At 34.6% G+C, this 15,696-nt stretch overlaps 1 protein-coding gene across 1 annotated transcript in view; it reads left to right on the plus strand.

The window, feature by feature from the left end:
* Agl (amylo-alpha-1, 6-glucosidase, 4-alpha-glucanotransferase) overlaps window positions 1–15,696 on the plus strand; it is a 75,690-nt gene that overhangs the window by 22,119 nt on the left and 37,875 nt on the right. The window contains 13 exon segments of the mRNA XM_010639055.3: window positions 2,234–2,357; window positions 2,686–2,788; window positions 2,880–2,977; window positions 4,019–4,158; window positions 5,816–6,003; window positions 7,893–8,016; window positions 8,573–8,736; window positions 9,015–9,116; window positions 9,230–9,385; window positions 9,471–9,621; window positions 11,144–11,268; window positions 11,358–11,470; window positions 11,584–11,718. Of these exon segments, the coding sequence (XP_010637357.2) occupies window positions 2,234–2,357; window positions 2,686–2,788; window positions 2,880–2,977; window positions 4,019–4,158; window positions 5,816–6,003; window positions 7,893–8,016; window positions 8,573–8,736; window positions 9,015–9,116; window positions 9,230–9,385; window positions 9,471–9,621; window positions 11,144–11,268; window positions 11,358–11,470; window positions 11,584–11,718 (1,723 nt within the window).

Below are 15,696 nucleotides of genomic sequence, written 5' to 3' on the forward strand. Positions count from 1 at the left end.
TATCCCAATGATGAATGTAACTGTACTGTATACTTAAAAAGTACCAATAAACTAAAGAAAAAAGAAAAAACAATGAAACCGTCTACTTTGTATTAGGCATTTTTCAGGCATGAAGATTCAGTGGTGAACGTAACAAAATACTTGCCCTAATAGAACTTGTAAGCAGTACTGCAGAAAATACATCTTTTATATGTTATGTTTACTTGCTATATAAATCTGTATAATAAATTTTAAATATAATAGATTTTGTCAAATTGCTTTTTACAACACATTATACCAGCTTACATTATTATAATCAGTATTCAAGCTTATATGATTATAAGCAATACCTTCACCAACATTAGAGACAATCTTTAAAATCTTTGTCAGTCAGGCAAAGCATATCTTATTTTAATTTATATCTTGGGTTATTAAATATTTTCACATGGAAGCTGGTCATTTATGCTTTCTGCATTAATTGATTATTAATGTTCTTAATTTTTCTACTGAACCATTTGCCTCTTTTGTACTGATATATTATTACTAATACTTCCTTCTTATGCAGGCCCCAAATATATTTTCCTATTATACCATTCATCATTTAACTTCTATTTCTTTTTTTTTTTTTTTTTTTTTTTATTGAGTTTATTGGTACATTTAGGGATACAGTACAGTTACATTCATTGTTGGGATCATGTACCTTTACATAGCAAGTCTTGATTCTCATTTTTTTCCCCTTACCTCTGCCCTCCCTTCACCCCCTCCCCCCCTCCCCATCTACAAACACTTTATTTTCATCTTTTCATTCTCTCGCATTTTTTTCTTTTCCCTTTAACTTCTATTTCTTATGTTTTTTTTTTTAATGTAGTCAGTCTTTTAGGGCTTCTGATTTCACATCGTACTTAGAAAATACCTATCAACATTCTGTATTGTCTTCTAATAATCTTATTATATGTTTCTATATTTAATACATTTGGATCATATAAAGGAGGTATGTAACCTTTATCAATGATACTTAAATGATATTTTAAAATGATGTTGAATTGAAAATTCATTCTTTATACTGACTTGAAATTTCACCATAATACTTTATGGTACAGTATATAGTTATATACTAAATATACATTGGTCTATTTTCTGTGTTCCTCCAGTGATCTTTGATTTTTAACAGTACTAAAAACTATTACTTGACACTGATGGTACACATTTATCTCTTTTTCAAACATTTCTTTGCAGTTTTTATATACTTATCCAGACTTTAAAAATTGAATTTTAAATATCTATTTTTCTTTGTTTTATAAACTTTTTCAAAGTATCTGTAACTTAAGCCAAATATGAAATTACTTAAAATAAAATCACTTCCAATGGAAGGGCCGGAGATTTAGTTGAGTGGTTCTGTTGCCTGCCTTGCAAGCACAGGGTCCCGAGTTCTATTCCCCACAACCCCCCTGCAAAAAAAAAAATCATTTCCAGTGGAGACAGTTCAGCATCAATACCTGATTTATTAGGAACAAGTTCCAGAAAAAGAATTAGAATTCCCCCCAAAACCATACATTTCTTTTTTATTATTATTACTTAAATGATATGGTTATAGATGAAAACAGAAAATAATATATAAAAACAAAGCTATGTATTTCTTTCAGAAAATGCAAAGAAAGTTAGATTGTTGTCTAAGACTCATTTTAGAAACAGAAGCAATCTCAGAGGAAACAGAATTCCTGAGGTTAAAATATTTGGTAGTACATACCTGAGAAGAAAGCATTTACTACTAAGTTCTTAATGGTCTAAAAAGGGAATAAATGGGGCCTGGCATTTAGTTCAGTGACCCCACGCCTTCTTTGCAAGTCAGGGTCCTGAGTTCAATCCCTGGTACAGCTAAATAAATAAATAAATAAGTGAATAAATGAATTCTTACTGAAGCAACAACATAGGCCTAATATTGAGCTGATGGAATCCCTACATTTTCCTTTTATAATGATATTTTGTCTCTTTTTGTATAATGCCTGGCCTACCACTCAGGAGGCTGAGGCAGGGGGAACACTGAGAGTTTGAGGCCAGCCTGGACTGCAGAGTGAGACCCTGTCTCAAAAAACAAACAAAACAAATAAACAAAAAGATGGAGAAGCATGAAGGATGCTTGTAAAATAAGGTTTTATTTTTCTGTACAATAATAGTAGACTGCCAACTTAAAGCCAGTGACAATATTCTCCTTGTGGATATTTGCATTTAAGATATAATTTTTTCTTTCTTTTAGAAAATAGGAGAATAACCAAGTCTGATCCAAAACAGCATCTTAAGATTATTCAGGATCCTGAATACCGACGACTTGGCTGTACTGTAGATATGAACATTGCACTAGCAACTTTCATACCACATAAGTATGTTATGTATTTGCCCTGTGAAATGAAGAATAATATAACGTGTGTTCCTTTTTGGCTACTATGACTTTCATACTGCTTATTAAATGAAGTGAAGTACTGCATCCTAATTCTACTACTTCAGCACATGACACCTTCCCATGTCGTCTGTGTGCCGAGTCATGTTTCTGTGCATGTATGTAAAAGTTTTTACATTTGGAACAGTTTTTCAGCCATAATTAAGATCCTGATGATTATATTTAAGGATTCTATGACCCTTGTTAGAAAGTTTTTAAATGTAGCTTTTATAAAACCACTAAATGACTTTGTATCACTCTGTCTGCTCTAGTAGTGGGCCAGCCGCAATTGAAGAGTGCTGTAATTGGTTTCGTAAGAGAATGGAGGAATTAAATTCAGAGAAGCATCAGCTCATACACTACCATCAGGAACAGGTTTTACCTCTTTTTAAACTGTTATTTCTCTTTGAGTCCTAATACTATTTTTGTTGTTGATGATGATATAACATAATTTAATATTTTCTAGGCAGTCAATTGCCTTTTGGGAAATGTGTTTTATGAACGAATGGCTGACCACGGTCCTAAACTAGGTCCTGTCACTAGAAAACATCCCTTAGTTACCAGGTATTCCATTTTTATTTTTTTTCTTCTCAGTTGAAAATTGTATTCAATTTTGCAAGTTAATATAAATGTTTTTTTTTTCAGGATGTTTCTTAAATTATAGTAGATTTAATTCACAAGTAGTATACTTCCTATTAATTTTGTTAGGCAGATCTGTAGTTAAAATATTATCTCTGAGCCAACTTATAAATACTATTTACACTAATGTTTCTGGAGGACTGTACACTAGATATCTTTTCTGTCATTGGAACAGAGAGTGCCTGAGATAGGAACATTTATGGAGAAACAGATTTGTTTTAGCTCAGAGTTCTGGAGCCTGGGAAGTCTTAGAAGCCGGCCTCTGCTCAGCCGGCCTCTGCTCAGCTTCTGGAAAGGGATTTGTGCCTCATCAACAGGACAGAAAGTGAAGGGCAGAGAGCACATACAGCAGAGATGAACATAGGGAGCAGCCTTGCTCTTGACAAAAACCACTCTCATAATAGCTAAACCAGTTCTGAAGAGGGAGAACTCACTCAAGGAAGGCATTGATCCACTCATGTGGGCTCCATCCCTCGCACCCAAAATCTTATCACCAGGCTCCACCTCCAAACATAGAGGGTTAAGGTTCCAACACATCGTCTTTGGGGAGAAACAGTCAGACTGCAGCACTTGCTAGTAATAATTCAGTGTTAAACAAATTGAGCAAGCAGATTGCTCCTTACTTTATTTTAACATGCAGCATAAGTTGGGCAACTGGAAGATAATAAAAGCCTTTGCAAAGCAACAGGAGTATCTCAATTAATTTTCCTGTAATTTTAGGAGATTTAAAAAATTATTTTAATAGTTAGCTGTATAATGGTACAATTTTAAGTCTTCACTCTTCACATCCTACTAGATTAACTCAAAAAGTCTGCTTAGGTATTTGAATTTTACATCCTGGAAATGGTGTCAAACTAATTTTATTTATTCTGCTCATTAGTGAAAAAGTTTAATTTTTAATACTGCAAATTCAAATTCTCTCCAAGGAATTTCTCTTTTGGATTTAATATTTCATTGTATCTCTAGGTATTTTACTTTCCCATTTGAAGAAATGAGCTTATCCACAGAAGAATCTATGATTCACACCCCAAATAAAGCTTGTTTTTTCATGGCACATAATGGATGGGTGATGGGAGATGATCCTCTTCGAAACTTTGCTGAACCAGGTATGTCTTTTTTGACTTCTCTGTGGATAGGGAAAGAAATTCTTGGAAAGTTCAAGATATGATCTGTTTTATAGGGATCTTTCCCCAATGAGGCTAGTTTTTCAACTGTTTCACTACAAGTATCACAGGTACAAGAGAGAAATAAGAAATAAAACTATTTTGGGCAGAACTATAGCTTTAAAGAACCTTGTTGCTATTATCCTTTTTCCTTAAGAAGCAACTTAAATTTTTGAAATTGGGCACACATTTAAAAAACCTACTATAAGCTAGAATTTTGCAAAATAGGTATGAGATATAAATTAATATTTGGCAGAGACGAAAAGTAGTTGACTAAAAGGATGGTATTTATATCCTTTTCTAGCTTATGTCTTCCTACCTGCATTTCCTCAACTGAATATCTTTTGAGCTGGGCTTGGTAGTGCACACTTGTACTCCCAGCACTTGGGAGCCTGAGGCAGGAGAACTGCTGCAAGTTCAGGGTCAGCCTGAACTATATAACAGGACCCTGTCTCAACTGCCCCTCTCAAAAAAAGAAGAGCTTTTATGTATTTAATTCATATTTTGTGAACCTGTATAAGCTATATTATTTGGACAAAATATTACTATGCTTTTTAAAAGTTTGAAAACATTGCTGTTATAGTGCTGTTATATTTTCATTTCATGCACTGGTTCTAAAGTATTTGAAAGACAGTTAAACTAGAAATAATTGTTTCTAGGTTCCCCCTCACTTACTCTTGGCGTCTTTTTTTCCTAGGGAACATTTTGCAGGGGGTGCTTTTTGACATTTCAGAACCCAGAATTTAATTTAGTAACATTAAACTTAAATCAGAATTATTCTGTTCTTTTAAGAATATAACTAAGTAACTTTGGGCTTAAGTATATCTGCCCTCTCTTTTCTACCCATTTTAAATGAAAAAATTCATTCTGCCATATGCCACAGGTTTAATGTAAGCTATTCTCAAAAATGAATAGAAAGGTAGAGATGGAGCTTTAAATATTTTTTGTTAAAACTATAGTTTTTAAGAGACTGTGATATTACTATTACTATTTTTGTTTTAAGAAACAATTTGAATTTTTGAAATTAAGCCCCCATTTTTTAAGAAATTCTAAGTTAGAACTTTTGAAAAATAGTATGAAATATAAATTCGTGTTATATTGATTTTATATTTCTGTCTCATACCATTTTAGGTATAATTTTAACCAAATATCATTTGTGATAGAAATAATTCACTTTAAAAATGACTGTATTACCTGAACATGGTGGCACACGCCTATAATCCCAGCACTTGGGAGGCTGAGGCAGGAGGATCATCATGAGTTTGAGGCCAGCCTGGGCTACATAGTGAGTTCAAGGCAAGCCTGAACTACATAGAGAGACCTTGTCTCAAAAAAAAAAAAAAAAAAAGGCAGTATTTCTTTAATAGATCTTTTGCAAATGGGAAGCTGTAGAGATGGAGGGAGGGTAGGGAAAGGGGAAGTAAAAGAATTAAAATGTGTTATGTACATGTACCAACCCCTCATAGCTATAATCATTATAAACCTCAAACATGTATTAATAAACAATTCTTTATAATGAAATGAGAAGGACTGTTTCCTTGAGGTAATTATTTTTATTCTATTTCTTGAACCATTGAAAGCACACCTTTTTTCTTAACAGGGTCAGATGTTTACTTAAGGAGAGAACTTATATGCTGGGGAGACAGTGTGAAATTACGCTATGGAAATAAACCAGAGGACTGTCCTTACCTCTGGGCACACATGAAAAAATATACTGAAATAACTGCGACTTATTTCCAGGGTGTACGTCTTGATAACTGCCATTCAACACCTATTCATGTAGCTGAGGTACAGAAAAGCAATTCTTCTACATTAAGAAATAATAACAATACTAAGAGCATTCTTTCATATGTTCCTTAAGCAGCTATGCAGCTACGTGTTTCATTGTGCTGTTTGGTTTGGAGCATTGTTTGAATACAGTTGTTATGGAAAACTGGACCATAAAATGTTTAACAAGTTAGTTTTTAAGCTTTCATTTTGGAAAGTTGATCATTTTGTCTCTGGATATAAACATACATATATACACAGACACGCACATACACACACACGCACACACATATATATCTCAAAACTATGCTACCTATTAGTAATAGATAAAAAATATTTGCCTTTTTTTAGGTTGCTTTCAATATGTACTAGTAGCCACTGTAAAGCTGAGTAGTTTACTACATGTTACAGAGATTTTGCGGGGAAGATCAAACCCGGGGCTACAAACATGGTAGACAAAGGCTCTACCACTGAGCTATGCTCTTAGCCCTCTTCTTCCTCTGTTTTATTGCCAGAAAACATTTTGCAGGAAGCCCATTAGTGACTTTTTAAACTCTAATATTGTAGCATATTGAGGCTTGTTTTAGCTGCATTGATTCAATTTTTATCAATTATTTATTTAGAAATATAAACATAACTTATGTATTCATCTTTGGACTTTTTTAAGCAACTTGTGAACAATGCCAATATTTATGAAATTATGTCTTACCTAATACAGCTTTGTAAATTTTTATCCTAAGCCGAGCATAGTAGCGTACACCTATAATCCCAGCACTCAGGAGGCTGAGGCAGGAGGATTGCTGTGAGTTCAAGACCAGCCTGGGCTACATAGTGAGTTCCAGGTCAGTCTCAACTACATAGTGAGACCCTGTCTCAAAAAAAAAAATTTTTTTTTCATCCTAAGAGGTATGATAGCTTCCTAGTTTATAATTTGGTATTCTTTGGAAATAATATGCTTATTTGAAAAATGTTTCTATAGTTTTTGCATACAATTATAATGTATACGTTTCAACTCCTATGATGAAAAATTGATTTGATTTTGAAGGATTTAGTAAACATTAGTTACACTAATAGAACATTGTTTAGTTCTAAAAATGACAGTTTCTTTCTTTCTTTTTTTTTTTAGTTTTGCCTTTAGCAGCAACAAATGTATACATATAACATTGTTATGACATGGCAATACTGAATGTTAGCACTTAATTTGCATAGTTTAAAATTACAGAATACTCTTAAGATTCTATTTGTTCACTAATAGAATTTCAGGTATTAACTTTTTAAAGCACTGTGAAAAAAATTGGAATTAATCTGATTTTTTATTATAAGCCAGTATTCTTTGATTATCAGCTAGGTAGCACTAATGTAAAACAAATTGTACAAATAGAAATTGTAAGGTGTTAGAGATTAAGAGTTTATTATCATTTGCAGACTTCAGTTTGGCCAGTCAGACCTAATCTTTGCAATTGTTAAATTGTTTACCAGCAGGGAATTTACCAATAATGATAAGCTTAATCAACCAGCCAGAAATTAACAGTCTGACTACTGACTAGAGGTATTAAAAATAAACAAAAAATGGGAAAGATTGGTAGATTTGCAATGTTGCGGGTCACATTTTTTAATGAAACTAACATTTTTCTTTTTCCTTTTTTCTCCTTTGTGTCTCTATATCTTTTGCAAAATCTAATCTTTCTTTTTAACTGTTTTACTCTGTATAAATTCTCTTGTTCCTCCATGTATTGATCTGCTTGATGCTTTCTTACATGTGAAAACAAAATTTATTTGGAAATTCTTCTTGAATGTCCACTCTGTCTTGCTATACATCTCATGTCAAATCCCCACCTAGCCTTGTCTCCTCCCTTCCGACCCATCTTGTTTTTCTTTTTCTTTTACATTTATGACCTTGCTTCTTGCAGTACATGTTGGATGCTGCTAGGAAATTACAACCCAATTTATATGTAGTAGCTGAACTATTCACAGGAAGTGAAGATCTGGACAATATCTTTGTCACTAGACTGGGCATTAGTTCCTTAATAAGAGGTAGGCTGATGAAATATATTTCCCAACTAAAACTTTACCTTTTTTAAAGTGAATTAAAAGGAATTTAAGAGCTTTATATGAAATGTTTAATAATTTTGTGTTCATTTAAATAGTCTGTATGAAATGTTTTATATAACTTTTTATCAATAAAAAATATTTACTTTGAGGCAAGACCAGAAGGATGAACTTCTAACTCACAAACAAAACACTTTTTTTGTTGTTTGAAATATGCAGATCTGTTTTTTATCTCCTGCCTGGATTTAAGACGTAATTTTTAGATTTTTTTTTCCCATAGATTTTGTACAGCCAACTCTCAATAAACAAATATTTTCTACTTGAGTGACTTCTGCTGTTAAATTATAGAACTTCCTTGCTCACTTAAACTAGTTGACATTTGTTTAATTGCTTAAAGGAATTCTAATTTTTATGTTTTTATTATATTTTTCATAATACTGATATGTTCTTTGTTTTAGAAATTAGTCATGATAGGAAGTCACTAATCTCTTCCTGGACATGAGTAATAGAGATCATTAAAATATTTTGTAATACTCTGCAGAGGCAATGAGTGCATATAATAGTCATGAAGAGGGCAGATTAGTTTACCGATATGGTGGAGAACCTGTTGGATCCTTTGTTCAGCCCTGTTTGAGGCCTTTAATGCCAGCCATCGCCCATGCCCTGTTTATGGATATCACCCATGATAATGAGTGTCCTATTGTGGTGAGCATCAGTCCATTTCTTGTTATTTACCAATTTCTCTGATGAATGTTTTGATATTTAGTCCTTGTATTTGGAGCAAGAATGTTCACAGGCTTCAAAATAACACATTAGATTTATAAGTGATTGTAGTACCTGGATTTTAGAATATTCTATTGTTTAAAAGAATTAATGTACCTCATAGATTGTGTTTATGTAATTAACCTTTTATTTTATTATGCTATAGAATGGCACTTTGCATTTGAAAGAAAGTAAACTTTTGCGTTGTTTTTGTTTTCTAGCATAGATCAGCCTATGATGCTCTTCCAAGTACAACTATTGTTTCCATGGCATCTTGTGCTAGTGGAAGTACACGAGGCTATGATGAATTAGTGCCACATCAGGTTTGATTATGTATAATTTTCTAAAATCCAGTGGCTTGCAGTTTTGAACATTTTTATCAAAAGTTCCCATTATAATTAAAATGCATAAATGACTAAGTTTTACCTTTCCCTAGATATCAGTGGTTTCTGAAGAACGGTTTTACACTAAGTGGAATCCTGGAGCGTTGCCATCAAATATGGGGGATGTTAATTTCCAAAGTGGAATTATTGCAGCCAGGTGTGCTATCAATAAACTTCATCAAGAGCTTGGAGCCAAGGGTTTTATTCAGGCAAGAAGCTGAATCTTCTAAATTTCTTTCTGAATGTGTGCAGAAAAATTTCAGTACTAACCTAGTTGCTCTTTCTGTTTCTCAGGTATACGTAGATCAAGTGGATGAAGACATAGTGGCAGTAACAAGACATTCACCTAGTATCCATCAGTCTGTTGTGGCTGTATCTAGAACTGCTTTCAGAAATCCCAAAACTTCATTTTACAGCAAGGAAGTACCTCAAATGTGCATCCCTGGTATGCAGTCTAAAAATGTTACTGTAATTATGTATTAAATTACACAGGTACTATAATATTGAATTGTCATTATATGTTATGTAGCAGTGCAAGTGTGGATGTCTTTGAGATGTGGAAATGGAAACTTTAGATTGTTTTTTTACTGCATGGGATAAAATCTGAACAGAAATAGTGTCAGATGTTTGAGTGTTTAAAATATTTTTGTTGGGCCTGGGATTTAGCTCAGTGGTTCAGCACCTGCCTCGCAAGCACAAGGACCTGAGTTTGATCCCCGGTGCCAAAAAAATAACAAAAAAATTTTTGTTTACATTTTAACATACAGTATTCCTTTTGCTTATATGTATTTACTGGACATGTATCTTTTGTCTTTATGCTGTATAAATAGTCTATATATATGTATGTATACACATGAACACATATGTGTGTTTAAGTGTGGATTGTTTATGTAGACACAAATGGAAAATAGTTTTAATACTTGAGACTCTTCATAATCCATCTTCATAAGCATCCTGGCCCTATGCCACTCTACTATTCCATCCAAATAGATATTTTCTATGTTCCCCAAGTAAGCTCACTTGTATTTGTATATACAATGTTCATCCCTATCAAGGACTAAAGTTCTACCTCCTTTGAGAAACCTATAAGTACTCAATGATCTCTTTTTCTCCTAAACATATAACAGTCATAATTATAGCTCTTCTTTGACACCTAATTATGAAATACGTCCAGGTGTGGTGTGGTGCACACCTATAATCACAGCACTCGGGAGGCAGAGGCAGGAGGATTGCTGTGAGTTTAGGGCCAGTCTGCAGTACATAGTGAGTTCAAGGTCATCCTGAGTTGCATAGAACCTCTCTCAAAAACAACAAAAATTAATTATATAGTATGTCCCTGAGATATGTCCTTATTGTCACTCACTTTTTTCCTACACGTGTGTATTTCCTATTATAGATTGTATATTACAGCGTACCTTGCTCTTGTATAAGCAGCAACTTCCAACTTTGTTGGCTTATGGAGTGAAGATTCCCATAAAAAACACATTTTATATTTGTTGCTACTTGCTAAATATGCATAATTCCAATTCTTAAAAATTATCAACTTTAGTAATTTTACGATTAAATCTTCACTGTTTTGAGTATTCAAAAATTTATATTCAATAATCTTGTCTGATCTTTGCTTATGTTTATAGCTTTCTGTTTGTTTTGTATTTTTTGGTGCTAGAGATTGAACCCACAGCCTCACATTTGCAAAGTACATGCTCTACCAGTGAGCTACGTACACTCCCTGCAGCCATAGTTACCTTTACAGAACTATCACTGTACAATATCTCATTTTTTTGTCACTGATCATTCATAAACATTTCTATTTGTCAATCTATAAAATTGTGATTTTTACTATATCTCATTTTGTTTGGTTAATATTCAATTTTTAATATTCTTTAGAATGCTTAATGGTGTTCTTATTTAAGTTTTGAATGTATACTAGGAATAATCTTTTGTTAAAAACTTTTATATGTTTCTAGGCAAAATTGAAGAAGTTGTTCTTGAAGCTAGAACCATTGAGAGACATACACAACCTTATAGAAAGGATGAGCATTCAATCAATGGAATGCCAAATATCACAGTAGAAATTAGAGAACATATTCAGGTATTTGGGGCTCTCGTCTTTCTACTATATGTAATATTTTAAGGACATTAAAATTATTTGTTCAATGGATTTTATACCTTTTTTTCAAGCTCAATGAAAGTAAAATTGTTAAACAAGCTGGAATTGCCACAAAAGGGCCCAATGAATATATTCAAGAAATAGAATTTGAAAACTTGTCCCCAGGAAGTGTTATTATATTCAGGTATGTTGATTAGAGTTCAGACTGTTGACTCATATTTAAAACAGTTTGCATATCTTCTTAACCTTGAATAAATTACTCTTAAAAATTAACAACCTTTTATTAATGTTATTCAGGGTTAGCCTTGATCCACATGCACAAGTTGCTGTTGGAATTCTTCGGAACCACCTGACACAGTTCAGTCCTCACTTTAAATCTGGGAGCCTTGCTGTTGACAACTCAGATCCTATTTTAAAAATCCCATTTGCTTCGTAAGTATGCCTTATTTTGTAGAAATTTGCCACTTAAAGAATTGGTGTGTTACCACTCGCCTGATTTAAGCAGGATTTTTTAGTTAATTTATTTTTTTGACTCTTATGATTTAAGCAGTTTTGAGGATCCTCTTTATCTTTTTTGGTACTGGGGATCGAACTCAGGACCTTGCATATAAAAGCAGGTGCCGTGCCGCTGAGCTAAATCCCTGGCCTAATCCTCTTTATCTTTGCTACTCATTGTGGTCCAAGGACCAGCAGTGTCAGCATCTATTATTGTCAATATTTTTCCCTGTTGCTTTATCATTTGTGGGTGTATTTACATGGGCGCCTTCTTCTGCCATGCACTTTTTCTCTGAGATACAGATACGTCTGTCTCTCATACACATACACTTTTTGTGAATTGTTTGAGAGTTGCATACACCATACCTTTTAGCACATTTGGTTTTTTGTTTGTTTGTTTGTTTGTTTGAGACAGGGTCTTCCTATGTAGTTCAGGCTGGCTTTGAACTCACTGTGTAGCCCAGGCAGGCCTTGAAATTGTTGTGATCCTCCTTGCAGTTGTGGTCAGCCTCTGAGTGCCAGGACTATAGGCGTGCACCACCACACCCAGCTCCCACCACATAGTCTGGCTCCTGCCACCGTGCCTGGCTCCATCTTTTTTTTAAAGTTTCAACATATTTTATTATATGGCTGTATTGTAATTAGTCATTTTCCATTCCTTAGACATTTAGAGTGCTTCTGATTATTCCCTGCTGTGTATGTCCTGTTACAGTCATCTTTTAACAATTCCTTAATTATTCCCTTATTTTGTGGTACCACCTCACACTGAAGACTATGGGTTTTGAAATTACGACATAGGGTAACTTCAGCTTCATCATGGCCAATATGATCATGGGCAATTTATTTAGAACTGTCTTCATCTCAGTTTTCAATTTGGAAATCAGGCTTGTAATACTACCTACCTCTTAAAGATTAAGATAGGATAACATATACAAAGCAACTAACACAATATCTAGTACATAGTAAATGCTTGACACATACTTGCTATTGGTAGTACTAGGATGAAATTCCAGAAATGGAATTTTGGAGTTAGACTGTATCATATATATATGTATATATTCATATAATATATATATATATAAAATCATATATTATATATTCATATATATTCACATGAATATATATATATATATATGACAGTACTACCAAGTCCCCTCCAGAAGGATTGTATTGAGTATCTTCAGATCTGTGTAAGAGTGCCCACCTTTACAAATACTGAATATATATTGTTATACAGTGATACCTTGGTTCACAAACTTAATTTGTTCTATGATTCTGGAAAAGATGGCCATATTGCAGTTGTGTTTGTCACCCAAGCCAGAGTTTGCAAACAAAACTAAATGTTTCCTAGCAGTTCTCTTTGCAAACCAAAGTGTTTGCAAACATAAGCATCTGTGAGCCGAGGTACCACCATAATGTAATATTTAAGAGCATGAAATATAGAACTAGACTATCTGGGTTTGAATTCTATTTAAGACCCTTATTAGGTTTAAGAAGTAAGGCCATGTACAAGTGTCTTAGTCACTTTTCCTTGTTGCTGGGACAAAATACCCAATACCCACAACTTAAAGGAGAAGGGGGTTATTTTGGATTATAATTACAGTCCCTGTTCATTTACCTCCAAGACAGAAAAAGGATGGCAGAGGGGGCATCATGAATTAAAAGTTGCTTAACTCATGGCAACAGGAAGCAGAGAACAATAAAGGATCTCAGAAAGAGATATGTCCTTCCAGATCACACCTCCAATGTCTTGCTTCTTCTTCCCAGACTTCACCTCCTAACGGCACATTCAGCTCTAAATTTTTCAGTTTTTTGAACACGTGAGCCTTTCAAGGGACATTCCAGATATAAAGTATAACATTCCACCCTCATGCTCAAAAGACTTATGCCCATCTCTTTATGCAAAAGTCATTTAGTGCATCTCTGAGAGTCACCAAAGTTTTTAACAGTTTCAGCATTGTTGAAAAATCCAAGTCCAAAATCTTCGAGACTCAAGGCGAGCCCCTGTAAAAATCAAAAAGAAAAGTTATCAACATACAATGGTATAGTGTAAACATTCCCAGTCCAAAAGGAAATAAAAGGATAAAAAGGAAAGGGACCAAAACAAGACTGAAATCCAGCAGGGCAAGCATTAAATTTTACAGCTCCATGTGCAGCACCTAGAACAAGTTGTGGTGAGATGTGAGCTCCAGTGGGTTTGGGTGTCTTTGCTCTTTTAACATTACTGGTTGCAGCCTTCTTAACATCTCTCTTGGAGTGATTCTGCTACTTGTGGCTTTTCTTAGCAGATGCTCCACATTCCTGGCATCACCAACTTTCTGAGGGATCCCCTGCACTTTTGGCTTCACTCTTAGAGCTTCACACATTGCCCTCTCGGGAGCAAACTGCCTTAATCTCCCAAGCCTCCTTCTGAAATCTGGGTGGAAGCTTCCCTCACCCTAAAACTCTTGCATTCTGCATGTCTGAAAAACCAGAACGATGAATGATGAATGACACTATGTGAATGATGCCAAAGTGTGCTGCTTGCTAGAGCAATAGGCAGGCCCCTTTGGATCATGGTTATAGAGGCCTCTGAGTGCCTGGATGACTGAGCATTGTGAAAGTGTTCCTAGGGAATCAGTTCCATAGTTGTCCTTTTTGAGCAGGGAACACAGATGCTCTCTTCACAATTGAAGACTTTTCTGTTTTTGTGCCTTGAGCCTGTGAAGGGTTGGGCCTTGCTGACTCTTGAGATGCTTTGAAGCTATCTTTCCTATTGTCCTTAAAGTGTTTGGCTTCTTAAAATACGCATTTTTTCAACTGTGCTCTCCTTAGCCCCAGCTTTACAGGCACTTCCTTTCTGAGGAAGCTAAAAACTTTTCACATAAGCTTTTTGGCCCTAATTTTCTCTGTAGATCTGGCTAAAAGCTGCCAGCAGTACCCATACCACAGCCTGAACTTCAGGGTGCCTTGAAATTTTGTTCACCATTAATTAGTCCATTTCTGTAATCTCACTCTCCTACAAATTCTCAGGCAATAAGCAAAGAGTAGACAAATTTTCTGGCAGAATATAACACATACAGTCTCTAATCCAATTGCCAAAGGAGTCCTTGCTCCCAGCTGCAATTTCCTGAGCCTAACCTTTACTGTCTGCATTTCTACCAACATTATGGTCTTCTGCACACCAATCAGTTCAGTTTACAGCATCTTAGGGCTTCTTTAGCTAGCATCTCCAAACCTTTCCAAACTTCTCCCGTGAACCACACCCAAAGGTTTCTAAACCACATGATCAGGTATAGCCACAGCACTGACCCGACCTCTCTAGTATCATCACAATCTGTCTTAGTCACTTTTCTCATCCCTGGAATGAAATACACAGCGTTGACACCTTAAATGATGAGAGGTTTATATTGTTTAACAGTTATACTCCCTGGCAAGCTGGCTCCATGACAAAAACAGGATAGCAGAAGAATATGGCATAGGAAAAGGTGCCCAACTCAGAGCAGCCAGGAAGCAGAAAGCGAAGGGAGGAGGAGCTGGACAGGGAGATAAACCTTTCCAGGTTATGCCCCTAGTAACTTACCTCTTCCATCTACACTTTTAACACATTCAGCTCTAAACTTCAGTGGGTTAATCCTCTAATGAGTACTGTGCCCCCATAATCCAATTTCCTTCCAAAAGGCCCACCTCTAAAGAGCTGAGCCTTTGGAAGGACATTCTAGATATAAACCATAACAAATTACTTAATAGAGATAATTACAGCACCTCTCATGGAAAATTGTAATTATTTATGTAAAACACTTAGAACAATTTAACATGGTGATCATAATTGTTAGTTATTACTAATTAAATCGGTAAATATAAAATACTTTAAAATAGCATCTCTCTTTCTCTTTCTCTCTCTCTCTCTCTCTTTTTTTTTTTTTTTTTTTTTTT

This window comes from Fukomys damarensis, unplaced genomic scaffold (assembly GCF_012274545.1).
Source record: "Fukomys damarensis isolate Sample0158 unplaced genomic scaffold, DMR_v1.0_HiC HiC_scaffold_33, whole genome shotgun sequence".
Classification (NCBI taxonomy): domain Eukaryota; kingdom Metazoa; phylum Chordata; class Mammalia; order Rodentia; family Bathyergidae; genus Fukomys; species Fukomys damarensis.